This window comes from Tamandua tetradactyla, chromosome 21, assembly GCF_023851605.1.
Source record: "Tamandua tetradactyla isolate mTamTet1 chromosome 21, mTamTet1.pri, whole genome shotgun sequence".
Taxonomy (NCBI): Eukaryota; Metazoa; Chordata; class Mammalia; order Pilosa; family Myrmecophagidae; genus Tamandua; species Tamandua tetradactyla.
This window is the reverse complement of record NC_135347.1, coordinates 12,497,594-12,511,909: the sequence shown is the minus strand read 5'-3', so window position 1 is coordinate 12,511,909 and position 14,316 is coordinate 12,497,594. Positions and strand designations below refer to the sequence as shown.

Genomic DNA, 14,316 nt, shown 5'->3' with positions numbered 1-14,316 from the left:
GAGCTAGGCATATTCTGTTTATGGACTTAAAAGCTTTGTTTAACGTCTGTGTATTTCCAAACAGGAACAGTGCGAGAAGTCCTGTTTGCAGATCATTTCAGCTGTGTCTCTTCCTCGTACACGTCCTCAAGAAATCTCACTGAAAATATGTTTAAATATTCATACTTTTCGTGAACTTAAATGTTGTCTGCTAATTCTATGCTATCTTGGAAAGTTTTGCCTCGTTTCTGCACACTGTACAGATTTTCCCCTGTGTGTGCGGGGTTGTTGTCTGAAAGCCAGCTTTTGGGGGGATGGAACTCACTATCAGCTGAGGAACCATGGTTTATCTGTTATAAGTATTATACTGTTCTCATGGACATATGTCACAAAGCAATTTCTTCTCCCTCAAGAACTCATTAAATACATTCCCCAGAAAATTCCCTAAGGTTGGCACATTTCGTGCTATTTGGATTAAAAATTTAGGACTCAGTGTCACACATCAATTGTCTCATGTAGGCAGAGAGATTTTCGAAGCATAGTGAAACCTATGAATAATTTTAGTGAATTGGGGCCTTGAAGCAACAAAGAATCTGGTCTATGATGTTTAGGGATGAAAACTATAAATTACCACAGGAAGAGCGATTTGAAGAATTAAAAAAGAAAGAAAGAAAGGAATCTGTAAACTGACCATACACTGTGTTGTAAGACATTTCATGAGCTGGTAGAGGAGTTGAAATGTCTATAAAAGAAATAATGATAAAAAATTAATTAAAAAAGAAAGCCAAGGTTTGGAAATACTCAAGAGGATTAATGAAATAGGATTTCCCAAATAGATTTTCACTGATATTAAATTATGAGAGTAATATCTTCCTTACCATTCAGTGCCACGAAGGAATCTGAAAGACAAAAGGGAGGAGAAGGTTACTTAATGTTTTACACCCGATTAGTGTTACTTACATAATAAGTGGGAGGGAGCTAATACAGAACTAGGCTAACATATGATCCCCAGTACTAAGTGCTTTTGATTCTTGCTTGTAATGTAAGATGCTTTATCCACTTGTCGTTTCTGCTTTCACACCTCCATATCACTTCCACCAAATGAGTTTCCTCAAAGTCAGTGCCTTTGCCAAGAGGCAGAGAAAAAGCAGTTAGCAGGATGAATGGTAACTGCGAACATACATGATTCTAAGAATTCAAGTCCTAGTCTATGCATAGGGACATGTATGTGCATAAAATAAGAGACATCTGGACCACGCTTCCAAAGCACTTTAAAAAAATTTTTTTAATTTAATGATTCCTAAGGCCTATGAGCTTCAAACAATGAAAGCATGGTCTATAAATACAGGTCTATTAATCAAATCTTTACAGCAACAGTTTGGGGAACTTCTGCCCTGGACAGTGCTGGGTGAACACAGATTTCAGTCCTTAGACACCTTTTCAAAGCACTTTAATTTGCAGTTTCGTTCATTTCATCCAAACAGCCATGCTATATGGAACTGTCCAGTATCACAGTGTTCTGAATGCAACAGGGGCTTTTCTTTGGAAATTTAAAAAACAAAACAAAACAAAAAGCAATTGCTCGTGTACATAATCAGCATATATGTGCGTCTGTCTGCCTAAGTCAGATCAAAGGTTTGCTCTGCTTCTGACATTGGCTCTCTGTGATTTACTCATTTTCCCCTAAAATCTTGTTAAAAACTCACTATGCACAAATTATCTAAATCTTCTCTGAATATCTGTATGTGAGCACGTGTGTCTAATAGAAGTATTTCCCACTGCAGAAGGTGCATGGAGTGGAGAGAAACCCTTAGATAAAACAGGCATGATTAACCTCACCTCCTGCCTGAGTGGGTACCCTACACGCCTCGGCTGGAGTGGGGTTAAAGGTTAGGGCTGGACTGAAGAGCACAGAAGCAGGTCTAGGGGCTTGGTTGCTGAAGTTGCCCTGGGAATAGAGAGGAATTCACAGGTTTGGGATCTGAGGCTCTCCTCTGTGCTAGATACAGAGGCCTCCTTAGGTTCCTCCACCTGACAGATACGGTGTGAGCATACAAGGGGAGTAGACGCTTTATAGAGACAGTGACAGCTATTTTCATATTTGACACGCATTTACCTATTCAATCCATATCTCCACCGCATTTTTCTGCAGTTGCTTAGATTATAAAGCTATGAGGAAGATGATTCACTAAAGCCACCTGATTACATTAACTCAAACACACACACACACACAAACCAAAACCTGTTTCTTTAAAAAATGGAGCTATAAGGCGCCAAAAAGATTAAGGTTTTCTGATTAAATGCCAAGTTATTGAACTGACAGAGATTAACGCATACACAGATGCAGAATAGCTCTTGGTGTTGATAGCGTCTTCTACACCAACTTCTTAACTCTTAAATTTTGCATGTGAAGACATAATAAATACTAAATTTTTTGTCATTACATAACATTGTCAAACAAACAAATATACCTAGCAAAGGAAAGGCTGCTTATAGCCCACACTCCTTAATTATATCTGATCTTTAAAAATGAGAAAGTAGACAGTTGAATGGCATCCCAGGGTCTGAGTTTTCAGTACTCATGTTTCCAAGATTTACCAAGTTATATCCATAATTTTCATTATAGAAGCAAATACCAGAAATAAAATGGCTTCATTCCCTTAGAAGCTATTTTGGGTGCTATTGTGAATACAAGCTTCTTGAAATGCAGGATATGTAGACATTTTCCAAGAATAGGACTTGTGCTCTGAATTGGCACTAAGGAAAGTGTTTCCAAGATAGACTGATATTAATCAGGTCGCAGGACAACTCGACAGCATGTTGACCACGACCCTTTCCATACAGTTCTAACTAGAATATTGTCATTTAACAACTTTCGAAAAAAACTCTGAGAATAGCATAGTAGGTTAATTCCTTTGAAAAGGTTGTTTGAATTGCCTTACACTTAGTGGGATGGTTCAGAATTTTTTTCTACCTCAAAGCTACCTCTATTACAGTCATGAATCTAACTTTAAAAGATAATTACTTTTGATAGTATGTTCAAGAAGAATAAAACAATCCCACTCAGCTAAATAGCCAAGGTATAGTGATCAATCTTTTTATTATTTGGCTAAACATTAAAGTGTAATAGCACATTTAATAAACCAACAAAACTGTGGTTTTTGTAATAGAAATGCTGATACGGTTCTGCAGTAATTAATATCCTCTGGAGCTGAATTTGTTCCACGGCATTATAGGAGCAAAGTAGGAGCCAGCAAGTAGTGACATTGACAACTCCGGCTTTAAAAGGTACTACTTTTAAAACTTGATATTTAAAAAATGATTTCTGTTATTTGTGCCTATTTCAGTGTCACGTGCACTCAATTCCACATGTCGGTTAGTGTTTCCAGGCCAATCTATAAAAGCACATTTGCACAAGGACAAACATAAATTAAAAGCTTTACTTACTATGACAGTCTCCCAGGCCATCTGTATTGCCACGTTCTACGTCCTGTTCAAAAGCCAGTCTTTAAAAAAAGGAGAGAAAGAAAGACAGAAACAAACACAATAATGTGCGTCATTATTCAGGAATGAGTATTAAGTTTCACTGTAGAAAGTCACACACTTTGATAAATTGAGTGGCAGGTGCAAAAAAACAAAAAAATAGATACCAGCTTGATGTGCTATCTTTGCAGGTTATAGAAATGAGCCTTCTGTGGATCTCCAAAGAGAAGCTATGACTTAAGCACTCAATTCAGATATTATTCAGGGAGTTAATTAGGTTGTGGATTATTTATATCCTTCTTTTACTCTGGTTCCTTGAGCATTTTCTTAAGCATTTAAAGAGTTTAAATGTCAAAATATTCTTCTTACATTTAAGCAATACAGAAGTCTATAACTTACAGAAGTCTGCTCTCTCTTACCCCCAGGCTTGCGCTTCTTGACCTGTATTTATTTCTTTGCTTACAATAGTTTGCAAAATAAAGTGTTCAGAGGCAAAGATCTCTGGCCAATACAAAAGACCAGTGGGTACCTGTGAGTATGAGGGAAAAGGACCTGGGGATGCATTTTGCTGAGATGACTTAGGTATTTTGTTTACTCAGCCCTCCCTCCAAACCTCTCATGCTTAGTCTCATAAATTCATTAGGTGACCACTGGGCTGCACAAGCCACATAAAATTAACAGGAACAATTTTCACAATATCTAGTTTGCTTTTTTAAACAAGCACACCAGAACCATCCAAAGTTCTTCATCCTTTGGGGAAACTGTGTGTTTATTCCAACAACATAATTGAGACTCCTATTTTTGCAGCTGCCTTTAGAGTTTACTTAAAAGCCAGAGAGAACAACTGATTTATTTCAAAAGTCACCCCTTGATCTAATCATTCACCGTGTTTGATTTTCAATGTCTTTTCTGTTAAAAATCAAATGCAACCTCAAAGGATAACAATTTCCAGTGTTAATGAAGGTCAAGAGTCATCAGACCCTGCAGCCCACTCCCCAAGGGGAAGCCAACACTCTTTGAGCCATGCCAGCATCATTAAAACATGTACATGTACCCTTAAAGGAACGATTTTGGCGTTCTGATGTTGACTTAAAAATAATTTTTTAAAAACCAATCTCATTACCTTTAGCCACACTTTGAATATAGAGTGAGATTATTTTTTAGTTTCCTTCACTGTGCTTGGTGATCCTTTCCTCCTCAATCTCAAGGGTTCCCACAAAAAAAGGTATAAAGCTCTGACAATATAGGATGTCAGTATCGTTACTTGGAAAGTTGCTTTAATTGCATATCATGAGTCAACCCTTTGTGCTGGTCAAATTTCCAGGTCATATTTTTTTTAAGTTATTACTAATTGTTTATGGGAATACTTTTCCTCAAATTATATAAGGGGTGGTTGTCAGATATGCCTTTCTGTCTGTCTGTCTAGCTAGCTATTCTCAAATGGGAGAGGAGGCGTGATGATGGTCTGCTCTCCTTTGGATCTGGGTAGATGGATGGAAAGGCTAAGAAATGTCATCCAGCACCTTCCCCGAGTGACCCCATCCTGTCAAGGGCCTGCAGTAAATATTTTTCCAAATATTATTTTGGATTTCATACCCACTAAAGTAAAATCATAAAAGGAGACCTCTTAACCAATGCCATCCAAACACTTAGAGCCAGGATCACAATTTTAAATACCAAATCCCAGGCACAGTAGAATAGCCTGATCTAGCAGACGTACTGGAGAGTTGCCAAGAATTGATTGACTGCCTATGGAGAAACAGGGTCAACTGTTCTTCAGTATAGGAAAAAAGGCTTATTAGAGGCATACACCACGCTAGCTGTGCAAATGCATTCTTTAACAAATGCTCTGCGATTTCTCCTCAGCCCTGGACGGTCAATTAGAAGAGCCAGTTTTGCTATGGCTGGACAAACCACATCACTAATCTAATTGGGATCCCAGTGCTCCTTTTCTCTGCTCTTCTTGCATCACGATGATTAAGGCATGCCTTTTCTTGTCCCTCTCCCCAGGGAATACTTAGAAGCCCACTGAGTTTCCTTTCTTTGTGGTTTTAATCAGTCTGACGATGATTAATCACCTGGAAATCTGCCACGTGTGTCAATGTGGGGTTCTGTGAAATGGGCAAAGGAAGCAGAACGGTTTGACAGTTCTGCGCATGAGGTCCGTGCACAGAAGGCTGGGTGGCGTTGGCGCGCGTGAGTGCAGCTAATCGTATGTCTAGACTGCATATGGGTCACTTTTCCCTCTCCCACACTTTGGCCTCTTTCCTTACCTGCTGCCGGGTGACAGGTGGGCACAGGAGCCTCCTTCCTTTACCCACCCGCAATATGGGTCTCTGGAGGCGATACAGGTTCTGCAGGGAGAGGATGACCGTGAGCTATGTAGGAATCCTTTCTAACCACTTCCTAATGGTCAGGGAGGCAAAATACATACTTTTTACACCTCCCATGACGTTCACACCGGCCAAGGGGGACCTTTATCACACAGGTGGAGAATGCAACATACAGAGAGCTGCTTGCTTTGTCCAGCTGCATGCCCATGATCCTCTTGTCTTCAACTCCATCATAGCTGCACCTGGTTTTATAAGGCAGGATGATACCGTTAACTGACTTTGTGGGGTCAGCTCCTCTTTCACCCACCAGCACCTGCACACACTCTCAGCCTACAAGGTAGTTTCTAAGGTGGGGCAGATCCTCATGTGTACACACACGCACACATACAACATCTGTAGGTGTGTGAGCACTATATACAGACAATACGTCATGCAACATATATGTGTGTATTTATTTACACACATGCATACATGTCTTTCTATCCTTACACACACACACATTTTGGCAAGGAAAAAATGCTTCTTTCCTTGCCAAGATGTGCGTGTATTTTTTACAAATAACATTCAAGGCATATACGTATAAATAAAACCCAAATCTGCCATGATTTTTCTCTGAGTAAAGGGGCCCAAAGAGCATAACAATTTTAAGGAAGACTCAAACATTCCACGTACTTTTCAGGGTTGTAAACGCCCATCTCCTCCAGGAAAAGGCTGTCATTTAGGAAACCACTGTTTCCTATCCTGGCCAAGAATTTCAAGATGATTCCCTTCTCTGATCCCAGGAAAACCACAGTGTGATTCTGATATGGCCCAGCAGCGGGGTCCACTGCAATTTTGGTCAGGCGGTATCTAAAATGACAGAATCGCATATTTTATCTCTTCACTGGTCTATCACTAAAGTGTCCCCTTTTCCACTTCAAACGATTGTGACATGGCTTTCTAGTAATAACCTCAAGAACAATATATGCGTATAAATAATGCTCTCAAGCTGCTCTGGCTCGCTCTTTCCATATGCGGAGCATTAGCATGGCTCCAAATGGGGAGAAAGAGGTATGTGTGCATGGAGGCCAAGTTCCATAATAAATAGACAACTATAACCATCTGAAACCACTCAGCAATGATCCCTTCCATGAGCAACAAAGAAAGGTTAATGCCTCTCATGAAGAGGGGAAGGAATAATACGTAAGCGCATTAAACACTTCATTTAATGCTGGAAAGAAAAGCAATGGCCGCCATTTTCCTATATTCTTCCTCTGAGGAATAAAGGCTTTGTCAACAAAATGTTAGACTGGAAAATGTTCTGGTTGAATGTATAAAGGCTATGAGAGTTCTGAAAGATGGGGAGGTGGAGTGTTGATGACACTTTTAATAAATATGAGGGTATGCAAGCCAAACAGGATCCATGGAAAGTCAAATATGAAGTGCCTGGTGGTCCTGCCATGCACCTAGGATGGGTCTTACTGGGCATCCTATTTGAAATATCTTGACGATTTAACATTCATGGATACCAATTTGTCCTAAGAACCGTTGAAGGAGCCAGAAATCATGGACCCTCCTGCAAGTTATATACCTTAGTTTCTATCTTCTGGGCAGGAGCCATCATAATACTTTAATAGGTATCAATAAAGTTATGGTGGTAAAGCCAAAAAATGGTGTAAAAGAGAATTAACATTTTGGTTGGTGATGGCTATGGTTGCACGGTGCTTGGGAAAGCCTTTTGTACTGTTTGAAAATAAGCTCTAAATAAATACAAGGAAGTGTCTTTAACATTGTCACTGGATCTTTAATCTGTTATTCCTTTTCTGTTGGCCAACACTTCAGATAGCAAATATTGAGGCACAGCTCTTTCATGCTGGAGTACTTGAGCAAACATGACATCCATGCTCTATTTGGACAGCTAACAACCCAGGGACCATGCCTGGATGGAATCTAAAACATGTTTTCCAACCACATCCAACCAAACAGGTATCGACATCCGCTGGTTGATGCTCCTTCGCTGCATCTCAGTTTTTGCACAGATTGGATTAATAGGCTAATCCGGAAGGAAGTCTCTTTGTTTCCTGTAAGAGCTCGCATGTGTCCAGCTGGACCCAAAATATCAGAACGTTACTCACTGGGAATGTGGCAGAGGGGGGTTGGTGGCATCTCCCCAACCTGCCAGCATTTCATCACTGAATCAATGCCCAGGATAACAGAAGATGTTTGTGGCATTTACAAAGCATGATCCACCGACTGGTTCTACCAACATGAGAAGGAGGCAAGGAAATCCATGAAAAATACAGTTTGCTTGACACCCACCTGACCATTGTCCTCAGGAACCACGGCCTGTTGATAATGGAAGGCACTGCCTCATCCATGAGTGGGTGCGTCTTGATGAAGTTCAAAGTATCATCAGGGAACTCATTGGAGGTTGCATATTTTTCTAAGGAGGATGAGCCAGCGCAGCAACCTGGCCTAAAAAGGGGGAAAAAAAAAAAAAAGAAAGGTGGTGGGAGGGAGGGAGCTTATTTCATGCCTTATGGCAAATTCTTTGAATGAACTGCCTCTCTAAGCAGCTGGCATGAGGGAGAATGCACTGCAGGCTGGGAAGAGGAAGTTGAACAATGCAGAATGTCACCAAATAAAATATGCTTAGATTTCCTTTGGGCTGCCTCTTCATTCCATAGAGCGAGCCTCGGCCAGAGCTCAGTTCAGCTTCAGCTAAGGGTAGCTTGGCTTCCTCACAGTAGCACAAATAAATCCCAGTGAACATTGCTGGAGCCTCACACAGGAGGATGAATGCATAGTTTGCATATATTTCAGGGATCGAATTATTCATCCTAAAGCCTTGCCTTGGTAGAGGTTCTCCTACCAAAGGGAGAGAATTAAGGAGATTTTTTTTTTTCACAAGTGTAGAAAACAAAGGCATTCAAAAACTGCTCAGGCACATACCAGCAAGACTTAATGCCATCTTTTATTACCTAGGCTCAGTGAGCTCAGGGTGGTTTTTGATGGTTGTTTTGGTTTGTTTTTGTTTGATTTGGGCAGCCAATTATACTGAAGATTCTTTCCTGAAGGGTCGTTTCCTTGGATCTGAACTAGGACAAGGAAAACTGGCTTCTACAAGAAATGCTACCATTTTAGGAGTCCTGGGGCATCCCAGCAAAGTCAGACCAGGGAGCTGCCAAAAGTGGCCCTGTCCAGACACTTGCCCTGCCTGCTGGTGCGGGAGCAGGGACAGGGCCCCACAACATAGACACGATCTACTTCCAGGCAGACAACTACTCGTTGCACCCCGTTTCACGGCTCTAACCCAGCCAGCGCCATGAAAGCGTCCTGATGTTTCTAAGACAGATGAGGCGAGCATGCGGGAGGAGCTGTATAAACTCACTGTCATGGTTAGAAAATCACTTAAAGTATGTGTTCTGATGACAGTGGCATAGTAACAGCATCTTCAGAAGCCCAAGAGAGCTTGTTACAAATGGACTCCCTGCAAACTGACTCCTCAGGCTTAACTCCCCTTCCTGCTTATCTAGAAGGTGGCTAACATAAGGCAGTGTCTTCACTCTCCAGCCATCACTTACAGAATATATCCAAGGTTGCCCAGGTGTGATTTTTGCACCTAGTCTGCTCTCCATAAGCAAGGGACCATGAACATATCAGATAATTCATTCAGGTGATGGAGATGAATGAATCACGTAGGTAAGGTGGTTCATACTATTTAAGTTAGTTCAATTAAATTCACTAGGCTAGGTAGTTTGTGCATGGGAGGGGAGGGGCTTGGGGGAAGAAGTTAGAAACCCCTGAAATTAGGGTTAATGGGCTTGCTTTTAGAGGCTCACAAATTCGTTGGAGGGAAGGTACAAGGTATGTGTAGGCACATATAGATGCTTCTATATAATTTAGATTGCAGGTGCTTTAATGGGGGAATGGACTGTGTGTGTCATGGAGAGGGCAAGCACGGGGTTGGGGGCAAATTTCCACTCCTGGATCCGTTAAAAGTATGAGCTGGTTTAGTTTTAGTTGATGAAGGAGAAGACACAGAACCAAGAGGTCCTAGGTTGTCTCTGTACCAGAAACTCCCCATGAAAACAATTGTAAGGCACAATTTGGGAAGAAAGGTCTCTGCACTACAGCTCAACCTAAAACAGAGCAGAACCTGATAGACCAGAGATAGCCCAATGCTCTTCTCTACCTGCTGAACTCTCCTGCCCTTGGCCAGGCACGACAATGACACGGGAACAATGTTTGTATTTGCCTACTTTATTAGGGTTTAAAGACACGGATCTCTGTAGAACTGAAGAGAAGCAGAGAGGAACAGTGGAAATAGCCTTCCCAGTTACATGAACTTATGCAATACACTGCACATCTCTGGGCCTCCCCTAGAGACCAATCATTCTAAGATGACACTGGATAAACCACAGATAGAGAGGCGAAGCACAGGACCAGAGGGACCTTGCTTTGAAATAAACTATAGGTAGCTCTGGGTTTGGTGAAGGGGATGAAAGGAAATGACCTCCCAGCTTTTGGCATTGGCATCTGCATGGACTCCATGGAGGGCACTGGTGCCGTCGCCCTCCGGAGAAAGGTTCACCTTTTCTAGAAGCTGAGCATAGCCATAGAAACGCCCGCATGTACCTGGGCTTAGGCACCCGCTCATCAGGAACTGGTGTCCACGTGGAGTCGGGAGACTTCTGTTCTTTGAATCTTCCAGTAAAAACACTGGCAATGTCATGCATGTCATAGGCACAGACGGCAGATCCAGGGATGCTGCAAAATGACATTTCACAAAACGCGCTACTCAACAGTTATGCATGCAGTTTGGAAAACACACTCCAAAGAAACCTTCTTGTTACAGACGGTTGTAAAGTTTTTATTCTGAAAACTGTAAATATATGGGATCCTAGTGCATAAAGAGAATGTGTTTGGCAAGGAAGTTGGCATCCGTGACCTTAAGGGAAGGGCTGGTTACAGTGAATCCTAGAGGAAAAAAAAAGCTCTTCTCTGCTTCTGCAAAATGCTTTTGTTTATAAAGGACGAATTCTTGAGCTGGTGATTTCGAAGTTTTATGACTTCCCTGATATTAAATATTAGTCAATAACCCCAAGAAAATCTCTGGAGAACATTCTACATCTCTAATATTGGTGAAAATCTGAAATGAAAGTGCCCCCACTGTCCATATAAAGTCTCTTTGAAATTTGGTCTTCAAGCCAAGGTCTCAGGGTGTGAGACTGTGTGTGTGTGTGTGTGTGTGTGTGTGTGTGTGGTGAATGCACACATAGTTTTATATTAGTCACTGTATAGTCACATTTTTGACTTTCTGCTCATTTGCATAAGACTAACCAATTTAAGTCTCTAAAGCATGAGCATTTTGCAAATAAAGTACTAAATAATAATACTGATGGCCATCTCCACCTATAATTACATTCTTGAGTGACACTCCTGGAAGGATTTGGGGTTTGCTTGTGTTTTTTTTCATCCATGGTGGGAAGACATGAATTATTCATTCATCTGGGCACACTGTTTACATTTGAACCCACGTTGGTTTACTATGGTTGCTCCTTGATTTTGAGCAAATACATTGCAGGCCCCAGCTCGCCAAGAGTGTTGATGAGGCTTTGAGGTCGTGGGTCCTGCTGCTGCAGGAGCGTCCAGGACAAGACACACGGGCACTCTGTACCTCGGGAGCAATGCTCAGGTCAGGGAGGACAATTCAGTCTCACTTTCGCTTTTGTTGAAAGGATACGGCAATCGCTTCATAAACGATGACGAGAAATTTACGCCATCTTTAATTTCTTAACACTGTCAGTAAAGTATTACTAACAAAGCAAGGGATAGAGAGAGGACTAGAAAACTTATTTAAAAACAAGGTGGCGGGAAGAATAGAGAAAATGTAAAGGGTTACCTTTTGAAAAAGTATCACCAATATAATAGAATTGAGTATATAATAAAGGGATTTCTATTTGCTTTGGAATGTTAGAATTCTACCATTATTTATTTTCTTTTGTAATACTTTCTTCACATCTCCTTTTCCTAAAAGGGACAGGTGTGCATATTTACTTTATGTATTAAGAAAAATGGAACAAGTATTCTATGATGAACTTTGTAATACATGAAGACAACTCAAGGCTTTTTCATTTTCAATAAGATTGGCATCACTTGTGAAATCCTTTCCTCTTCCTTTTCTGCTTTCCTTTCTTCTTCCATCCTCCTCCTTCCTCCCTCCCTCTTTCCTTCCTTTCAACATATATTTATGGAATCCCTACTATGTCTTAAGCAGTAGATGCTCCACAGTTAACATAGAATCCTGCCCTTAGTTGGCTCACAGTTCAGGGTGGAGGCAAATACAGTAACAACAACTGCAACAACTTCAGATCAATCTGGTAAAATCAGTTTATAAAAGAAGTAAGCCTAAGGTCCCCATGGAATATGATTCTTGAGCTGAGACTTGGAGCCTTCACAGGATTTCGATAAGCAGATGTGGGTTGGACAGGCAGCCCTGGCAGAGAGTAGGGTATGAAACAAAGCATGGCCCATGTAATAGACAAGTCTTCCAACGGGGCCTTGACACAGGCTGAGCAGAGGATGGCGGGAGATGAGCTGGAGGAGGAGATGGGGCCAGGCCGTGCAGGGACTTGTACACCATGGCAAGGACTCAGGCTTTATCCTCAGGAAAAAGAGGGGAACTTTCAATACCTAAATACCTGAAGGATTTAAAATGATCCAGCATAGCCCCGTTTTGCATGCATGAAAATGGAGTGGAGAGAGACCAGACCAGAGGGAGTAAAACTAGAGAGGGCCTCTGGTTTATAGATGAAAATGGGTATGTGTATTTTCAAACTGGGAAGTACAAATACAATTTTGATTTCCCTGAGTATGATTTCTGAGACTGAATAAGCATGCACTAAATGGTATTTCTGAGGGGCTTTTTAAAGAAAATATTTTAAATGGAATATCTATTAAATACTCAGGAACCGTATTTCCATACAGGGATCACAAAGTAACCCAACCCTACAAGAAAATATAAAAATAAGCAAACTACAAATATGCTCTTAAATACTACTAGCCCCTGCATTCTCCTGTACCAAGATGGTATAGTTTTTCAACAATCTTATTTAGATGGGATCTGGCGTATGAACAGACAAAGCCTAAAATTGTAAAGCTTTTCTATCCTTGAGTCTAACAGTCCCTACAGATGGTCAGAGGTTACGGAAATCTAAATGAAAACTTCCTGCTGCAACAAGGGTGTGTATGTCTTCAGTGGGGAACTCCTGATGCTTTCCCTCTTATGACTGAGGAACGTTATGTCCTCCTTCAGCTTGCTGTGTTCCAGGCTACTCGCAATTGCTAAGCATTTCTTTTTAGATGCTCTTGTCCAATCTCATCATTACGTGCCTGTCATGGTTCTTAAAAGTCTTTATAAAAAGCATAATTCAAAATATTCCTAGAGGAAGATATTCAGTATTGAACTTACAAAGGTGTACATAAAAATGTGAGCATAGAACATGTCGTTTCATGCCCCGAGTTATCATTTTCATACAACAGTGCTAGGACTCTGAGATCTTGCTGGCTTAATGGAGGGCTGAGTACCAGGGAAGTGAAGGCCTACCTTCTTTTTAGTCCCAAATCCCTACACATTTCTACTGCTTGAGAAATAATTATTAGAGTGTCTTTAATTACTCTGTCTTAACTTACCTAAATAAAAAAAATGTAGAAATAAACAGGCTGGCACTCGATATTTCTAAATGCAATGTTTGCTGACTCACAAGTCCCCACTACAGCCCACCAGAGCGGGAGAGTGAATGAGCTGTCATTGGGGTACTAGGGGTTCTAGTCTTGGCCCACCAGTTAGGGGGGGCTCCCCAGGGGGACTTCTCTGACAGGTCAATAACAAGGGTCCCTTGGGATGGATGCAAGACAGAGTCATCTGAATCCCAAAGTTCACTGTTTTAATGAATTTCCATTGTTTTTACTTCAAAACTCTCCAATCCAGGCATGCAAATATTAAATGTCAGAAGTTTCGACGAGCTAGAAGCGACAGAAGAGAAATTCTGGAGTTCCAAAACTGCCTCTTCCATCTACTGGCTGCCTAGATCGGGCAGATTAATATTTGAGTTCAGTTTCCTCAAGGGTAAAAAGTGGCAATAGCAACCAGTGTTCGGAATTATTGGAGGAATTTAGAAATAACACGTGAGAGTAGTTTCTGGGGAAAATGCAGTTATTTCAAACTATGGACTATAGTTAGCAGTAATATTCTTTCATCAACAGTAATAAATTAACCACAACAATGCTAAGGGTGGATATGGTGGGACAGGTATGGGATATTTTGTTTTTGTGTGTGGATCATTTTTTGAGCCATGAAAATGTTCTACAATGAATTGTGATAAATGCACTGCTCTGTGATGAAACTATGAAACACTGTACACTTTAGATGGACTGTTGGTATGTGGCTATATCTCCATACAACGGCCTTAAAAAGTAAATATATGTATATATAAAATTTAACAAGCACCCTAAACACACACACACACACACACACACA

At 41.0% G+C, this 14,316-nt stretch overlaps 1 protein-coding gene and 1 long non-coding RNA gene across 10 annotated transcripts in view; one reads left to right on the top strand and one right to left on the bottom strand.

Moving 5' to 3' along the window:
- SEMA6A (semaphorin 6A) overlaps positions 1 to 14,316 on the bottom strand; it is a 125,367-nt gene that overhangs the window by 27,516 nt on the left and 83,535 nt on the right. For 4 of the 9 annotated variants that reach the window (XM_077138887.1, XM_077138885.1, XM_077138891.1 and 1 more), the window contains 8 exons: positions 10,413 to 10,571; positions 8,094 to 8,249; positions 6,468 to 6,644; positions 5,897 to 6,037; positions 5,736 to 5,816; positions 3,427 to 3,485; positions 858 to 878; positions 671 to 721 (listed from right to left, as the gene is read on the bottom strand). In XM_077138887.1, the coding sequence (XP_076995002.1) occupies positions 671 to 721; positions 858 to 878; positions 3,427 to 3,485; positions 5,736 to 5,816; positions 5,897 to 6,037; positions 6,468 to 6,644; positions 8,094 to 8,249; positions 10,413 to 10,571 (845 nt within the window). The remainder of the gene's footprint in view (positions 1 to 670; positions 722 to 857; positions 879 to 3,426; positions 3,486 to 5,735; positions 5,817 to 5,896; positions 6,038 to 6,467; positions 6,645 to 8,093; positions 8,250 to 10,412; positions 10,572 to 14,316) is intronic. The other 5 variants (XM_077138889.1, XM_077138892.1, XM_077138890.1 and 2 more) reach the window with 3 other exon arrangements.
- LOC143665461 (uncharacterized) overlaps positions 1 to 14,316 on the top strand; it is a 58,048-nt gene that overhangs the window by 23,521 nt on the left and 20,211 nt on the right. The window lies entirely within an intron of this gene.